Source organism: Falco cherrug, chromosome 8 (assembly GCF_023634085.1).
Source record: "Falco cherrug isolate bFalChe1 chromosome 8, bFalChe1.pri, whole genome shotgun sequence".
In the NCBI taxonomy this organism is placed as follows: domain Eukaryota; kingdom Metazoa; phylum Chordata; class Aves; order Falconiformes; family Falconidae; genus Falco; species Falco cherrug.
This window is the reverse complement of record NC_073704.1, coordinates 15,951,271-15,967,715: the sequence shown is the minus strand read 5'-3', so window position 1 is coordinate 15,967,715 and position 16,445 is coordinate 15,951,271. Positions and strand designations below refer to the sequence as shown.

The 16,445-nt window shown below is 37.7% G+C and overlaps 1 protein-coding gene across 6 annotated transcripts in view; it reads left to right on the top strand.

The window, feature by feature from the left end:
- The window catches only part of NBEAL1 (neurobeachin like 1), an 88,715-nt gene that overhangs the window by 64,219 nt on the left and 8,051 nt on the right, over positions 1–16,445 (top strand). For 4 of the 6 annotated variants that reach the window (XM_027810785.2, XM_027810786.2, XM_055719321.1 and 1 more), the window contains 17 exons: positions 547–648; positions 1,854–1,949; positions 2,061–2,185; positions 3,449–3,589; positions 3,680–3,810; positions 5,044–5,153; positions 5,706–5,823; positions 6,543–6,640; positions 6,966–7,082; positions 7,589–7,678; positions 8,834–8,943; positions 9,537–9,709; positions 10,163–10,257; positions 12,209–12,325; positions 12,999–13,160; positions 14,276–14,424; positions 15,126–15,261. In XM_027810785.2, the coding sequence (XP_027666586.2) occupies positions 547–648; positions 1,854–1,949; positions 2,061–2,185; positions 3,449–3,589; positions 3,680–3,810; positions 5,044–5,153; positions 5,706–5,823; positions 6,543–6,640; positions 6,966–7,082; positions 7,589–7,678; positions 8,834–8,943; positions 9,537–9,709; positions 10,163–10,257; positions 12,209–12,325; positions 12,999–13,160; positions 14,276–14,424; positions 15,126–15,261 (2,070 nt within the window). Of the gene's footprint in view, positions 1–546; positions 649–1,853; positions 1,950–2,060; positions 2,186–3,448; positions 3,590–3,679; positions 3,811–5,043; positions 5,154–5,705; positions 5,824–6,542; positions 6,641–6,965; positions 7,083–7,588; positions 7,679–8,833; positions 8,944–9,536; positions 9,710–10,162; positions 10,258–12,168; positions 12,326–12,998; positions 13,162–14,275; positions 14,425–15,125; positions 15,356–16,445 lie in introns of those variants that run through there. The other 2 variants (XM_027810784.2, XR_003561599.2) reach the window with 2 other exon arrangements.

Genomic DNA, 16,445 nt, shown 5'->3' with positions numbered 1-16,445 from the left:
GTGAACATCCCCACGGCCCTCAGAACCCAAGGATAATGTCAGTAATCCTTTTATGTGGGACTAAGATAAATCTCAGAACTTAGGTTCAGTTACATACTAGTAGGTCAGTTTATGAATAGCTCCTATAAAGTGTGTGGGGGTTTGGGTGTTTGGGTGTGGTGTGGGGGTTTTTTTTTGGTTTTTGGTTTTTTTTTTTTTTTTTTTTGAGTAAAGTAATCTTTGCGATAGTTTTGTAGGGAGAATGTTGGTGCAATTTTACTTGAGCAGCAGCAGTATTTCCTGGAAGACTTCTGTGGCAATGATGATTTTCTGTGTAGCATCTGCAAAAAACCAACCAAACAAACCCCCCCCATAACATATGTTGCCTTTATATCCTATGTAACTGAAGGACATCACATCCACCCATGTCCAAATGCAGCAAGAGATAGAAGTGTTTAGAAGTGTAACTGTGTTCCATTTATTTCACATTTTAATTAGCAGAGAAGTTGTTTACTTGTCAGCTTCAATCTCCAGAACAAATTTTTTATTAATGCTGTTTTCTAACAGGTACGAAACAAAGTATATAGTCGCATACTGTCACTGCGTTCTCCAAATATTTCTGGGACCAGATCTCCACAGGAACTTTTTAAAGCCTCAGGTTTGATGCAGGTATGAGACGTCAGCATAAATGGTCTAGAGCTTTCCTGTGCTGAAGGAGTCCTGGAAGGTCCTGGACTAATGATTTTAGTGGTTGGGGTTTTTTTTTCCCTCCAGAGTTTAGATGGCAACTGCCAAGTTGTGTACTCTCAGTCTGGTCCCTGAACCTTCACATGCATAATTGTTTTGTGTTTGCAGTCAGTGAGGTAAATGGGTAGAACCAGGTTCTATTCACATGATTATAACAAGTATTCTAACAAGAATGGAAAACACGTAGCAGTCTTGCTTCTGTTTTTAGTCCATGATCTCGGGTGCATGTTTTGGAACTTCTTTCACTACATGTGCAAATAATTTTCCCTGCTACCTGTTCATGATGGGGCTTTTGACAAAACCCTTGTGAAGATTAAGCAGGAAATATGGTCTTAAGGGAATTAGTAATGCTGATATAAAAGGCAAAATGTCTGTATTGCCCTAAACATGGATAAATTTTAAATGTAGTAAATGTAATTCTATCTTCAGTCTCCTTATGCCACAGTTATTGTTTTCTCTGAGGGAGGAAGCTTTACAAATCACTTGTAAAATATTGGAAATACTTTGTTATTATCTTTATCACCCTAATGATAAAAGCAATGATGTGGTACATTTCCATAGTGAAAATATCATCAGTAATGAAATGTCTCCATCACACTACAGATAGATATTGAGCCCATCTGAACACAGCTCTGTCTGTTCTTTGGTTTAAAAATATAACAGTGGAGCAAAGACACAAGGACAATGGTAGTTTACAAATTCCTGTACCATTAACCAACAGAAGAATTTACAAATAAGTTTTTACTTTAGAACTCTAATGGGCTTCAGAGTTCTGTTCCCTTTTTTCTTAGTACCCGTTTAGCTGCCTTGGTTTTGTTTCATTTCTGTTTTTCTTCTCCTTTTTTTATTCTGAGACTGCTAGTTTTCTGCTGCCCTGTATTTAAAACATCCCCTGGCATCAATCAGGGACATGAAATATAGGAGCACAAAGGGAAAATTAAACTTTATTTAGGAGAAATTAAGCTTGGACTTTCATACCATTCTTAGTCTCGTGCTTTTCACTTGTCAGTACTATCCTCTGGCAGATAAATACTGATAAAACATGTAATTTGCACTGGTGGTATCTTTGATGTAGTCACTTCTGTTGTGTCACTGTCGTCTTTTTTTTTTTTTTTTTCCTCCTTCAGAAATGGGTGAATAGAGAAATATCCAACTTTGACTACCTTATTCAGCTGAACACAATGGCAGGACGAACTTACAATGACCTTGCTCAATATCCTGTGGTAATTAAAAAAAAAAATAGTTTTTAAATTTTTGCCAAAGGTATGTATTATTTCTATTTTGAAAGGTGAATTTTTTAATGTTTGATTTTATTTTATTTTTTTTCCCTCTAGTTCCCCTGGATTTTACGAGATTATACTTCAGAAGAACTGGACCTGAATAATCCTGCAGTGTTTAGGGATCTGTCCAAACCCATAGGGGTGGTAAATGAAAAGAATGCTAAGGCTGTGAAAGAGAAGTATGTATTTGAACACTTAGTTCTGTTTCTGTGGTTTTTCTGAGCCTCCAGGCTAATAGCACGTTTTAAAAATAATGTTGTGACAGTGAAATTTTTCAAGCTAGTTTTATAACATCACAGATGCATTTGCAAATGTTGATTTGTTGTTCTTGTTCCTGCTGCATTCAGATTAGTTAGTTTATATGGCACTGAAAGGACAAAAAATAGTGTTTTAAAATTTGAGTTGTTTCTCAGTTGTGGAGGTAAAAACCTGAAAGGCTGTAGAAACAATTTAATTGCCCAGCAGCTTGAAGAGTCATACTGTGTCCAATGTCTGCTTCAAGTTAAGGAATATGAAATCATACTGATGAGTTGAATTGCCTGTGCTGAGAGGGAGCATTGATCCTAAATCTGTGCTTCCTGCTCTTTTTTGCAGGCATAGATTATTGTCTTTGAAGTACAATACAACTCAAGAACTTCCAGTAACTCCTGTAGGTAGTAATGACATATACTTAGACCCACACATCAGTATAGCCATCCTTCCTTTTTTGCTAGCCTGGGGAGAGAGTGTGCTACCATACTACATTGCACTTGTCAGGCATCTTCCAAAACCAGCTTTCTTCGGAAAAGAACAACGTTGGAGCATGGAGAATTTTCTTTGATTAGGCTCTATCCCTGACTGTAATGAAACTGGTTCTCTAGCAGTATGTTTAGCTGTAGTTTCTCTTGACTAGCCTTGTGACACTGAGGAAATATATCAGCCAGATGGTGGCATCGTACTTCAGAGTGTGTTTGCCAGTAGAAAAGGAAATGGGCATGAGTGTTAAATGTCTTTTCTGCATCCTGACACAGTCACACCACACTCTTATTTTTTTATTTTTTATTTTTTTTTCTTAAATCTTGCAGGAAACTGTCACAAGTCCCTTCAATAATAAATATTCAGTTTAGTGATGTGGGGATTTTTGTCTGTTGTATGAAGTCCTGCAAAATCAGTCCTGTCTTGCACTTTATCCAGTTTCTGACACCTGATAGCAAATGCCTAGGCAGAGTATAACAAGAGCTATGTGGTGGCTTCACCCGGTGAACACTTCTATCTTTCAGCAGTCTTCTGCTTAGGGACTCCCTAAGTCAGAATTTGAATAGTCATGTTTAATAGAAGTCCGTGTATTTTTCTCTTATAGATTGCTGTGATCACTTCTTCTGAATCCTTACCTCCACTAAATATAATCCACATGTAAATCAGCTGTAGTGCTCAGTTTTATTTATAAAGATTTATTTTTTTAGATATGAGAATTTTGAGGATCCCCTTGGGATGATTGACAAATTTCACTATGGGACACATTATTCGAATGCTGCTGGTGTCATGCATTACCTCATTCGGGTAGAACCTTTCACAACGCTTCATATCCAGCTTCAAAGTGGCAGGTATGCTGTGAGCAAATAAGCAGCACCTTTCTTTTTCTTCCTTATCATTTTAATGAGGGGAATGATCAACCTAAGTTTTCTGATCCACAGATTCGACTGTGCTGACAGGCAGTTCCACTCTATTCCTGCTACCTGGCAGGCGCTCATGGACAACCCCAATGATGTCAAGGAACTTATTCCAGAGTTCTTCTACTTTCCAGAGTTCCTGGAGAATCAGAATGGTAAACTGACTGCTCAGAGTATTTTCTCAGAAAACTGTTCTTGTATTATTCAGAAAAGAATTGTTGCAACCATTTGTGAATGCTGTGGAACTTTTCTTATTTAATCTTTAGTGCGCTTGTAGAAATTACTTTAATCATCATGCTGGCTTCAGACTGTTTAATGAAGACACCAGTTGTGTTAAGCAGCAGCCTAAATGTTTAAAATTTAGACTGGGGTCTTAAGGATGGTTACAAATAGCATTGGTTACGTAATGTAAAATATCAGAGGTGCTCATCCAATCTTTGAAAAAGAAGCTAGCAATAGTTAATACTGATGAAATAGTTCGCAAAATTTAATACAGATTAATTAGCATTCTTTTTACTGGGTTCATTGGGTGATAGTTTGGACATCTTTAAACATGTGAGGTCTTTCATTTGTTCAAGATAAGCAGTATATTTTCTGCATGTTACTGTTCTCTTCCAATGCAGTGTTAAATCACCTGATTTTAGAGCCATGTAAGATCTCCGTATCCCTCAGAAGGAGGGAAAAAAAAAAAAAGCAAGCTGTTTCACTTGTATATAATGCTGATTGAAAAGACAGCATCCTGCATTCTCATAAAAGACTCTTAGCCATTTTCTGATTTACATTTACTACACAGGGAGTTGTTTCTCTACCTATTACAAAATTTAAAAATGGATTTTTATGTTTGTGCTGCTGCTAAGTCAGCCTGCTGGCTACAATCTACTAGAGATCTAAGTTAAAAAAATTGGGAACACCCAAGTCACACTTTCAAAAGTCATTTAAGTATTAAGAGTTGTTCTAATGAAAGCTGGTGCGATTTCAGACTTCTTGAAAGCCTTGATTCTACAACCATTTAAACCTATAAGTAACTTCATTCTTATGAACAACTTTATTTAAATGTTTTGGTCTCTTAATGCTGGTAGAACAAAGCAAATGCAGATATATTTGTGGATAGGTATGTAAAAGATTAATGCTACTTTTAAGATTGGGACTTAAGGTTGGAATAATTTATGTGCTTTGAACAATTGTTGTCCTGTATCATTTAACGTTATAAATATTCAGAGCAGAACTTTGCCTCCTATGTTGGTGGTAGGGTTATTGGAGATTCACATTGAGAATTTTTCAATATCCTTCCCTTGTGCTGAGAAAAGAATGCTTTTTAGTCTTTATTGAGAAATCAAGATATTTGAAAAATTTTGTAGTAACTTAAACTTCTCCAAATTCTTCACTAGGTTTTCACCTGGGTCAGCTTCAGATATCCAAAGAGGTGGTAAATGATGTTGTTCTCCCCAAATGGGCCCACTCCCCAGAAGACTTTATTTATAAACACAGGAAAGCTCTGGTAAGATGATGTTTGTACATGTGAAATAATGAAAAAGAAAGCGCATCTTCATGTTGTCACTGTGGCTTAAGTGTAAAATACTGGGACTACATTTGAACTAGAGTTGTGGTTGCATTTGACATTACACGTACCATTAGAACTTTCAGTTAAAAGCATTGCGTGTTGATAAAATGTTGAAAAGAGAAAAAGGGAAGAGCTTGAAGATACTAATCACTTGGGAGTTTTCTGCCCTAGGAGATAAAATGCAGGATTAGGTGGTTTTAGGTGATAAGGCTTCCTCTGCTTTTTAAAGATTATGCTGTATTTTATTAGGGAACTAGCATCTTAACTTCCCTTGCATAGTTGCATTTCAATAGTCTAGATGTGCTGCTTCACTGTACAAATTTTCCCTCTTAGTCAGCAGTTACTGCCCTAACCACACATGGATGCTTCTGCTCTATAACTTGTTTGTAGATGCTTTTAGTTTAGGAATTACATTTCTTTCGCAGAAAATAGTAAATACTTCAAGAAGGGAGTGGTACTCATTCTTAAAAGAGCATTTTTTCCTTTTAGGAATCTGAGTATGTTTCTGCTCATCTTCATGAATGGATAGATTTGATTTTTGGCTACAAGCAGAGGGGACCAGCTGCAGTGGAGGCACTCAATGTGTTCTATTATTGTACTTATGAAGGTACAAAGCAGTATGCTCTCTTGTCATTGTCATCAGGCTTACGGGTTTTCAGTATTAGACAGAAAACACTAAATTTGTGAGCATGTCATACAGTAGCATATGGTAAGGCAGCAGAATTATAGATGAAATGTGGCAGCATAATAATTGTAATTTGTCATCAGATAACCAGGATAATTGGTGTTTTGATCAGAAGTTGTAAACCTGAAATGTTAATAAAGTTAGTGTTTGTTTGTTTTAAAGGGGGGCTGGTCCAGTTGATTGTATTTTGTTTCTAAAAGTGCTTGGGGTTTTTTGTTAGTTTGTAATTTCCTCGCTTAAAATGATTTGTGGGAAGAAGTTTCTTGTGGTTTAGGAGTCAAGGCAAATTGCTTACAAACAACAAATATTGAAGACAAATGTTACTCTGTTAATTCTGTAGCTGGATTTTGGGTGGCTTTTGTGTGCAGCTTACTCCATGCATGAAGTATATTAAATTAATTTAATAAGAAAAGCCTGCAATTCCTGCACTTACAGATACAGATACACTTAAAATTCCATGTGCAGAGTGGAGTTTTCAGATCGTATTTAATATGGAGTGATTGGAGGCTTTTCTGGGGTAAAGTGTGATAATGCTGCAGTTAAGTTTTGCAACGTTTATTTACTATATCAGTTCTCAATAAGTTGTTTGGATTATGTTCTTTTTTCTTGTTCTACCCTTCATCGTTCTGCTTGTGATCCAGGGGCTGTAGATTTGGATGCTTTAACAGATGAGAAGGAAAGGAAAGCTTTAGAAGGGATGATAAACAATTTTGGGCAAACTCCCTGTCAGCTGTTAAAGGTAATGCTCTTTGTTCCCTCTCAGTCAGACCTCTGTGGTTAAATCCAAGTGAGTTACAAAGGACTTCTGAAAAAAAGAAAATATAATGGCTTGTAATTTTAGGAATGTTAAGTCTTTGCCATGTACATTACTGTTTGTAAAGGTTACACTGATGAAAATATAGCACACCATTTTCAAAAGAAATAAATTTACTTTCAGAAGGAAAATTAGGTGCTTAAAAGTCTGTTTTCCCATTGTTTGCCAATAAGATTCTGAGTATCTAAGGTGACTTGAACAAGTAGATAAATCTGTCTGATTTGATATTCCTTCAAATATTGTCTCTTAGGAGCCCCATCCACAAAGGCTGTCAGCAGAAGAGGTAGTGCAGAGACTCACTAAAAGTGATACCTCTACTCTGAATCTCTTCCAACACCTCACTGAGCTGAAGTCATTCTTCATAGAGGTAGATGTGTTATTTGAAATTGTTTTAAAGTCTGATCTGAAACTTCTGATGTACTTGAAACAAAAGATCACAACCTAGATGGAAATAAACTTGCTTTGTATTTAAAGAAAATATTTCAAAATGCAATGTGTATAAAATGAGCTCTGTGTTTTTAGTTAGCTTCACAGAGGTTGAATCCCATAAAATGTATCTGCTGGCTGCTTGTATAGTGGTGTTGGAGTATCAAGTTAGCCACTACACCAAGAAAGCTAAAAACATCTCTGGTGGTATCTGAGGACCCACTGAACTTGGTAGCTAAACTTACTGATTCAGGACAGAGCCAGGGTTTCATTTTTAGTGTTTGTGACAAAGCATACCTGTGTGAACTGAGTATGTGCGTACCGGTGCCTTACAGTGCTGTACAATCTGACTGATTGCAGAGGCTTTGGGCCTTACTCTTTACAGATTCTAGATTTGTCCTTTAGCTCTTGCATATAATCAAAGTAAAACAGTGTCCTTCCTTGTAGGGAATCAGTGATGGTGTGCCCATTGTCAAAGCTGTTGTCCCCAGGAATCAGTCACGTTCCTTTATTTCTCAGGGAAGCCCAGAGATCTTGGTGAGTTGCATGTATCAATGCTATTCTTAAACTGCAGACAGTTAAGAAGGGGTATTTTTTTTCATACAGCTTGTAGAGAAACACTGCGTAATAACTGTTCCTGTTCAAGTATGTTCTTTTAACCTGTGAACGTCATGTATAAGATAAATATTTTGTCTCCTGAAGAGAAGCCAGTCTGATTTTGTTGAATGGCATTTAGACATGAGTGTAAGTTGTAGTGAGGTGTATTTTATGTTGCCCACTTGATCCACTACCATGGATCAATTTCTTAATGCAATGCAGCCCAGCTTTAAAATGGCAGGATTGAGTTATTGGCATTATGTTTATCATGACTTTCCAACCCATATATTAAACTATACTGTATGTGGTGTATACACACTCCAAAGGCCTGAACTGTTCCTACTGACTAATACATGTGCTGGTACTATGGCAGATGGCCAGACGATGAAAGGAGGAGTGGTTTTGTATTTATGTCTGTACCTATGGTCTGCATGCTGGCTCCTGTGCAGTAATGCCTATGTTTTGCAGGAAAGAATATTCCTTTCCAATATTCCTATTTTGTCAAACTTTTTTGACTAAAAAAGTCAAACTTTTTTGTCCTGGCTTTATGTGGTATGTGCTTATGTAATTTGGCATTTGGACATGTCTAAAATTCTTACTGTGTTTTTTTTTCTAAATATCTGATGAAAATAGCTTCGAATATTTAGATTCCTTTCTTAATTTCTCAGAAATAGAACTGTAGTACAATTTTTTTAAAAACTTCCTGTATTAATGTGTTAACTATTGACAATTGATATTTCAAAGAAGAGAAGAAGCAGCTTAAACTAAATGACTGAATTGTAATTAAATGTTTCAGAGGTGTTGGCTGGCTGGGGTTTTTGGTTTTTGTCTCTACATGCATCCCCCCACCTCCTCCGTAGGTCAACCCTTCTGACCGATCTAGAACATAACATGCACTGTTCTGTGAATTATGTCATCTGAGCTGGATATTATTTTTTTTAAAGAAATACGTGGGGGCCAGAGTTGTGAGGTTTTTCTCTTTGTGGTAAATTGTCAAGAAGCTTATGCTAGATTTTATGCAAACTCCGTTTCCATCAAAGGCAAGTAAAAAATATGCCTCTGGGTTTCACCAGTTTCTCTGTCAAACTTTTGCAGGTAACAGCAAGTCTGAACTGCATTATTGGAACTCATGGTTGGCTACCTTATGATAAAAATATTTCCAACTATTTTACGTTCATCAGAGATACCACAGTGACAAATCCCAAGTAAGCAGACAATGGGGAGGGGTGCAAATGAATGCATCTACAGTAGTAAATGCTGTAATTGTTCAATAATCAGTGGATTGTGCTGTTTTCATTGGATGAGTGTTCACCTAAGAATGCATCTTCTGATACTCTAATCTGTAATACTGTTCTAGTCAAGAGTTATGTAAGTGACATTTCAAGGTTCTTAGAGGTACTTCTAATTTTTTTTTTCTAATGATTAATCAGAAAACCTCTTGGAATCAGAGATGGGCAGTCTTCATGCATTCTTATAGTATAGTTCAGGTGTATGTGGTAGGTTTCTTTTGGTTTTTATGAGGTTCCTTTTTTTTCTTTAGTGTTAAAATACTTTGTAGGGACATGATTTATCAAATTGCATAAAGACTGAAAAGATCAAAGCTGAAATCTTACTTTCACTTGCTGATAGCAGTGAGAGTTTTGCCATGGATATCAGGGGCCCAGAATTTGACCTTTATTTTTTTAATGTAAGCCTATTCTGTAGATGAAATTTTTTATTAATTTTTAAGGCTATAGGAAATGCAAAATACATTGATTTGAACTAATGTTACTCTTAACGGCTCATAATTTGCCTATAGAACACAACGCAACATGAGTGGTCCTTTTGCACCGGGACTGGAGATAACCTCTAAGTTGTTTGCAGTATCCCATGATGCAAAACTGCTCTTTAGTGGAGGACACTGGGACAACAGTATCAGAGTGACATCTCTTACAAAAGGCAAGCTGATTGGACAGCACATCAGACACATGGGTTAGTAACTCTTTATATTGTGAAATGAAAGGGTTTATGTATTGCACCTTAGTGTTTGGTCTTTTTGGAAAGAATTGTAGTCGGTTCACTTGGGCAGACAAGCACAGCTGTTATAAAGGAATGGCAGCATAAGAACAGAATACTGGAACTGTGATTACATGTAAATACTTGAGCATGTCTCTTTAGTCATTGCAGTGATGATTTAATGTAGTTTCAATGTAAGGCTTGACTGCTGTTCTTAGGTAGCAAGGCCGATTAAGTCAGGTTGGTGCACCTGGGTGTACAATGACTTCATTGTTAAATAACAGTCTCATCAGCCCTTATCACAGTGGAACACGCATGCTGGCTGCAAATCAGGATACATTGCTGGCGTACTGCATGAACATTGTCACTCTGTGGAAATGAGTCTTAAATATCTATGTGATAACTTCCTGTTTTCTTTCCTTTATCTAGATATTGTGACCTGCTTGGCAATAGACTACTGTGGAATTCATTTAATTTCAGGGTCCAGAGATACAACCTGTATGATATGGCAAGTAGTTCAGCAGGTGGGTTATTTAGGCATACTCTGAGAAGCAGTTTCTGAATGCTTTTCTTGTTGTGCTTCTCTTTGTGCTATGATGGCTTACTGATTTCCTTTATTTCAGGTTTGCAGGGAGGATAGTCCACTAAAGTTGATTAGCTTAGTAATTTTGTTACTACTTCTGTATTTGAAATATTCACAGTACACATTAGTTACTATATAGCTGAAGTACAGTGTTTTAGAGGCACTCTTAAAAATTTTATAGATTATTTTCAGGATAGGCTAACATTATCCCCCGTTGTACAGGTGGAAGAATGGAAGAAGAGCAACACTGCTTCAAACTGTTGGAATTAGTCAGAACTGTGTTTATCGTTGAGGATTTTTACATACCTCTGCTACTGTTCACTCCAGTAGTTGCATTTCAGCATTGCGTTTCCTCTCTGGGGAGTACTGATGATTACGCTAGGAATTAGCAAAAGACAACGCTAGTCTGTTACCTGGATTTAAGTGGCATGTTAGAATTCTTTAATATTGGTCTTGTGCTTTCACACAATGAAAGTGTTTGTGTGATGCATGTGTGTACTTATATTCAAAATGTGAGGCCATTTGCGTTTTATGCATTTTAAATGTTCATTTCTGATTGCTGCATTACATATATACAAGTAGGATTAACTGCAAGGGGGAGCTGTCATGTTACGGACAGAACATTTGGTCAGGTCACCTTGTTCTTATCATTGAACTGAAGTCAGCAGGTTAAATTAGTACGGTAGTGTGTAACTGCTTGTCTTTTTGTGGAAGCTATCTTTATGGTGGCAGTACTTATAATTCTTTCAACAAGTACTTTGTACCAATTGTGCATGGTCAACAAGGTGAGACTAGTGCTCACAATAGTGGGTTTTTTTGTCTGAAATAAGGATAAATGTTGGATATCTTTTAGTTTATCTTTCTAGTGTGAGTTAAGTAAGTTATACTCTGGAGGTTTATCTTTGGAATTGTTTTTTCTTTTTTAATTTTTAATGGTTTTTTTTTGATATTTTTTATTTAATGGATATATAAATGATGTATGTATTGTAAATTCTTCTGAGAGTTTTATTTTGGTCTTTACAAAGTGGCAGCAATGGACTGCACACTGTCATTTCTGTTCTACTAGTCTGCTCTGCATTGTCACCTTCTTTCCCAGCTCTGTATTTTGACACTTATTCTGCATTTCTGCATGCATCAGGCTTTCAGGGCTTGGTTGGCAGTCAAATTGCTGTCACAGAAATGAGAATAAATGGTTCTCTACAGAACTATTTACTGTACCTTCTCTCTAAGCACAGATCTTGCCTTATAACTGGTTTAAGAATAGGTCTGTATATGCTGACGGTACACTCACTGGAACAAAAGTACTAAATAATTTTGACGCCCTGCAGTCATGTGGGAGAATGACTTTTTAATGAGCATCATTGCAAGATTTCCTTTGCATATCATACTACTGATAGTCACCGAGGAGGATTGTTTCCTTACTTTTCCTTAGAAAATGGAAGAGTTGCTGTAATTTTAAGCAAAATACCTTTCAGCTTTTCTAAACTCAGCTGTGAAGATAGTGCGTAATTCCAGGGTAAACTGCAAGAACTGAACAAGACCAGATACACAGCTGAAGTGGGTGGATGGGTGGGTGAAGAACTGCTGTTAGGACTGCTCACTGTGGTCCTTGCACACCTGGACATCTGAAGGGATAGAAACAAGTCAGCTAAGTAACTCTGTCTTTCATATCCATATAGTAAATGTGTGTGTTCATTCTTGTGATTTCAGTAAATAGGGCTGCTGACATAAAAGGCAATAAATTAAAATTGGAATGGGTGAGTTATGCCTTTGGTTTTGGCCTATGCCAAATATACATCTCGCACAAGTCGTACTGAAGATACCAGAAATTTATTTTTTGTTTGTCCTTCAGCTGCAAGAGAATGTGTCATTGCACTTTTTGTTACTCTCAGGGAGGAGTGCCGGTAGGCCTGGCACCTAAGCCATTACAGATCCTTTATGGGCATACTGATGAAGTTTCGAGTGTTGCCATCAGCACTGAACTGGATATGGCAGTGTCAGGATCCAGGGTAAGCATCCTCATACTTCTCATTTCTTTGCCTTTTCTCTACTCGAACCATAGAGCATGTTTGAAGTTGAAGAATAATACAAAAAATGTGACTTTCATAATTTTTTTTTCTTCAGCCTTGCACATAGACAATATGTAGCATCTCTCTGGCTGCCTGCTTCAATCAGGCTGTTGCAAACTGCTCTGCACAGCGTAGGGCTCATATACCATGTTGTGTTATTCTCCACAGATGAGCTTTAACACGTGCGGACTTACGTGAAGATCTTAAGCTTCTCATGGAAACAATTCTGTGATAATTTCTTCCCTGCTTCCTTACCCTTGAATGTTCTGTGCAGCTTCCTCATGCTCTGCCTTACTGTACTACGCCAGCAGGCTGCTGAACTCTTGACTCTGTACTGCACATAATGCTTAATCATAAATGTGACCTATGGAATAGCTGATTTGCTGCCTATCCTTCCCCTCTTGCCTTGTTTGCATTTGTCTTTTCATGTGCCTGTATTATATGGCCTTGAGAGGAAGGCTTCTTTGTGTAGTGTTCCTAATGCTCAGGAGTCTTGATCTCCAGTTAAGGATTTAAGTGCTTTCAAAATATTCCCTGTGTATTTAAATACTTTGTGTGTTGCGGTTAACTTTCCTGCTGAGTAACCAACTTACCCAAAATCTGGTCACTGCAGGATGGGACTGTTATTGTCCGCACTATTCGGAAAGGTCAGTACGTGAGGACTCTGCGGCCACCTTGTGAGAGTTCTCTCCTCCTGACTGTTCCCAATCTGGCTGTGTCCTGGGAAGGCCATATAGTTGTCCACACCAGCATTGAAGGAAAGACTACTCTTAAGGTAGTTTTGTTTATGGAATACCTCTGTTTCTTTCCCTGAAGACTATAATCATAAACATACCTAACTTTATCTTTCTTTCCTAAAATAATGAGGCTTCTTGAGCATGCCATGTCTGTTTCCTTTTTTTTGTGTTGTTGCTAGCCAATTTGAATGAAATTTGATTAAAAGATAAATCACAGGCATACTGTACTCCTGTGAGTTTCGTGAAAATCTCCAAACACCTGCAAAGAAGATGCCCAAGCATGCACTAATGAATCTTCCTGGGACAGCTGCTTTGAAATGGAAGACTAGGGGAAGCAGCTTCCACTGTGCACAGAAACAGAGGCTTACAAGGGGAGCAGTAACTTCTGGGTGCAAGATGCCCAGTGACTACACTGGTGTTTCTTAGTTTTGGATTGGGGAGATAGCTATGAATTTCACAGTCTGGCTTACTCTGTCTATTGAGTAGCTGTGTGGTTGCTTTAATAAGGGTAGAGCTGTAACGATTTCTGTGAGCATGGGAAATTTCTTGGAAGACAAATTTATCAGATGTAGGCATGCTACCTGCATTGGGAAAATGGGGAGAGAAGAGCCCGAGGTATTGTTAGACTGGAATAACTTAAGATGCTTGTGTTAGCTGCATCTTTAATCCATGAAGAATTCATTGCCTTGTCCAGAAAATGCTTCTAGATCTAGCTCTGTGGAAATACAGCTATTTTCTTCTGCTTTTCAATTTGGGGTGGGGGAGAGGGGGGGTGGCAGCAGGCCTGAAGGTGAGACTTCTCTCTTCCTTTCTTCTTCCTTAACAAAACCCCTTATAAAATAAGGACCTATCCATTAAATCCATGGATGTTTCCATAAAACTTGGAATTTATTAGATGGATAGGTAAGATGTTACCATGTTAGATCAAAGGGTGATGAGGAATAACTTCAGACCTTTCCGTACAAGACATGGTGTATATACACATTGCATATAGGCTTGGTAGTCTTGTGTCATTCAGCAAGGAAATTGTTGTCAGCAATATTATCTGTGGTTTGCTGCTGAAGTTAGCTCCTAATAGTGAGCTAAAGATACAAATAATACACCTTTAATCCATACAGACCTCTGTGACAGATTTTCTCTTTTATCTACTCAGGATAAGAATGCATTACATCTCTATTCTGTCAATGGAAAATATCTGGGTTCTGAGACTCTGAAGGAGGAAGTGTCAGATATGTGTGTGACTGGCGAGTATATCGTCATGGGCAGCTTACAGGGATTTCTTTCCATACGAGATCTCTACAGGTAATGTACAACTGACAGCAGTTTATTATTGAGATGCAGATACAAAGGCTTATTGAGAAATGGCTGTGTAATGTGGACTTTGCGTGGAGCTGTAGGTGGTAGCCATTACTTTTTTCTGTGTTCCTGAAAAAACTTGTTTTATGGGGGGAACTCTTTTAGGGAGACAAGAAAAACAGAGGTAGTACCAGACCCCTTTCTTCCCCAGCATTCATCCCAATTATACATCTAAAACTGACAGAATTTAGGAAGAGCTGTGCCTGATATCTGCAAGCTGGAATTGTCCCTATGTCTTATTAGTCACTTGGAGCTCAGCAACTGCAGGATCAAGTCTCATGTAGTTCTGCACAGAGTTTTAAACTCCATTTACTGCTATGCTCCATAGAACATTCTGCTTCTCAGAATGTGAGTGGTCTTTGTCACTTAGGCGGTTGCAGGACTCATGTTACTGTTCTTCAGTGAAAAAGTCATAACTTACTGATTTATGCATCCATGCCTTTTCTGGTTATTTGGGCTCTATTCTGGGATATGATTAGATCATTCCTTGTGGGTTTACAATAATTGAAATTGCAGACTGTGTGATTGGGAAACTGTGTTCTGTAGTCCATCCTGTGGAGAGCAGTTTCAACTGCAGTATGGTTCTTTGCAGTATATGCAAACAAATACATGATACGCTTTCTCTGTGTGGTTTTTGTTCGTTTCAGCCTGAGTCTGAGCATCTCCCCCTTAGCCATGCGACTACCAATTCATTGCATTTCTGTCACCAAAGAGTATAGCCACATCCTTGTTGGCTTGGAGGACGGCAAGTTGATTATCGTTGGTGTTGGCAAGCCAGCAGAGGTAAAACCCACCATCAAGAACTTTTTCTACCGAACAGTGGGAAGTTCACTTATTTCTGCTTTCCAGTTGAGCAAGCGGTCTCCTCTATGGCAGGGTAAATTTAAGAGCAAGTTTCAGTTTTCAGTGGGAAAGAAATAACTTTTGAGACTGGTCTACTGAAATTTCTCATTAAGAATGAAAGGTTTATAGGGATCGCAGATGGGAAGCTCAGCTGGACCAACTTCCAGGCTTTATCGCTGGCATCTGAAATAAGCAAAGTCATAGTAGCTACCCTTTTCTGAATATGATAGTGTTGTCAGCCACTTCTTGATGAAATAATTTTCCAGAAGACAATTGGAAACAACAGAGAGAAAGCTGCTTTATTTTTTATGGCTTGACAGATATTTTTTAATATGCATTGACTGGCATAGGAGGAAAAAGACTTCTTTTTGTTAAGGGTCTCTAATTGCCATGCACAAAGAATCACTTGTGAAGGTTCCTGATATGCTCTGTGCTCCATATGGTGAACATAAACTTGTTGGTACTGCATATGCAATAGCAAATACAGAGCATCCATCTGCCAAATAGCCCAATTTTTCTTGTGCAAAACAAGTTTTGCTTTAAGTACTTCTTGTCTTGACTTTCAAAGTACTTGAGTTAGCTTAAATCTGCTTTTCTTTATAACCCAATCTCTGTTGTGCTGCAGTGTATTTATTTGAAAATGTGATTATCACTTTTGCATGACCTTTAGTACATGCCAGAAAAGTGTGTCTTAAATTAAGTTTATATTTTAATTGTGAAAACAGAGCGACTTTATTTGCCAGTATTTTAAAATGTTTTAGCTAGAAGATACGTAGTTTAATATTTGAAACAGGCTGCACGCAATGGTAGTCTGGTTTTCCTTGCAGTGGGTGGGGAGAGGTTTCCACTGGCTTCCAATTGGACAGCTTTTTCCTACTGTAGAATTGACAAAGAGCTGCTTATGATGTGGTTAAACATATGTTTGTAACAGCAATTTTAAAGTCACTGTAATTTCTAAGCTTCCTATTCCATACAAAAGATCTTTTGTAGGCTGAAATTTATGTATCTCATTAGAGTGAAGGCTTTTTTTTTGGGTTTTTTTCATTGCTTAATCACATCTATTTTTCTAACTATGGAGAAAGTATTGTTTCAAAGACTGAATTCCTTTTATCAATGTGGAGGCT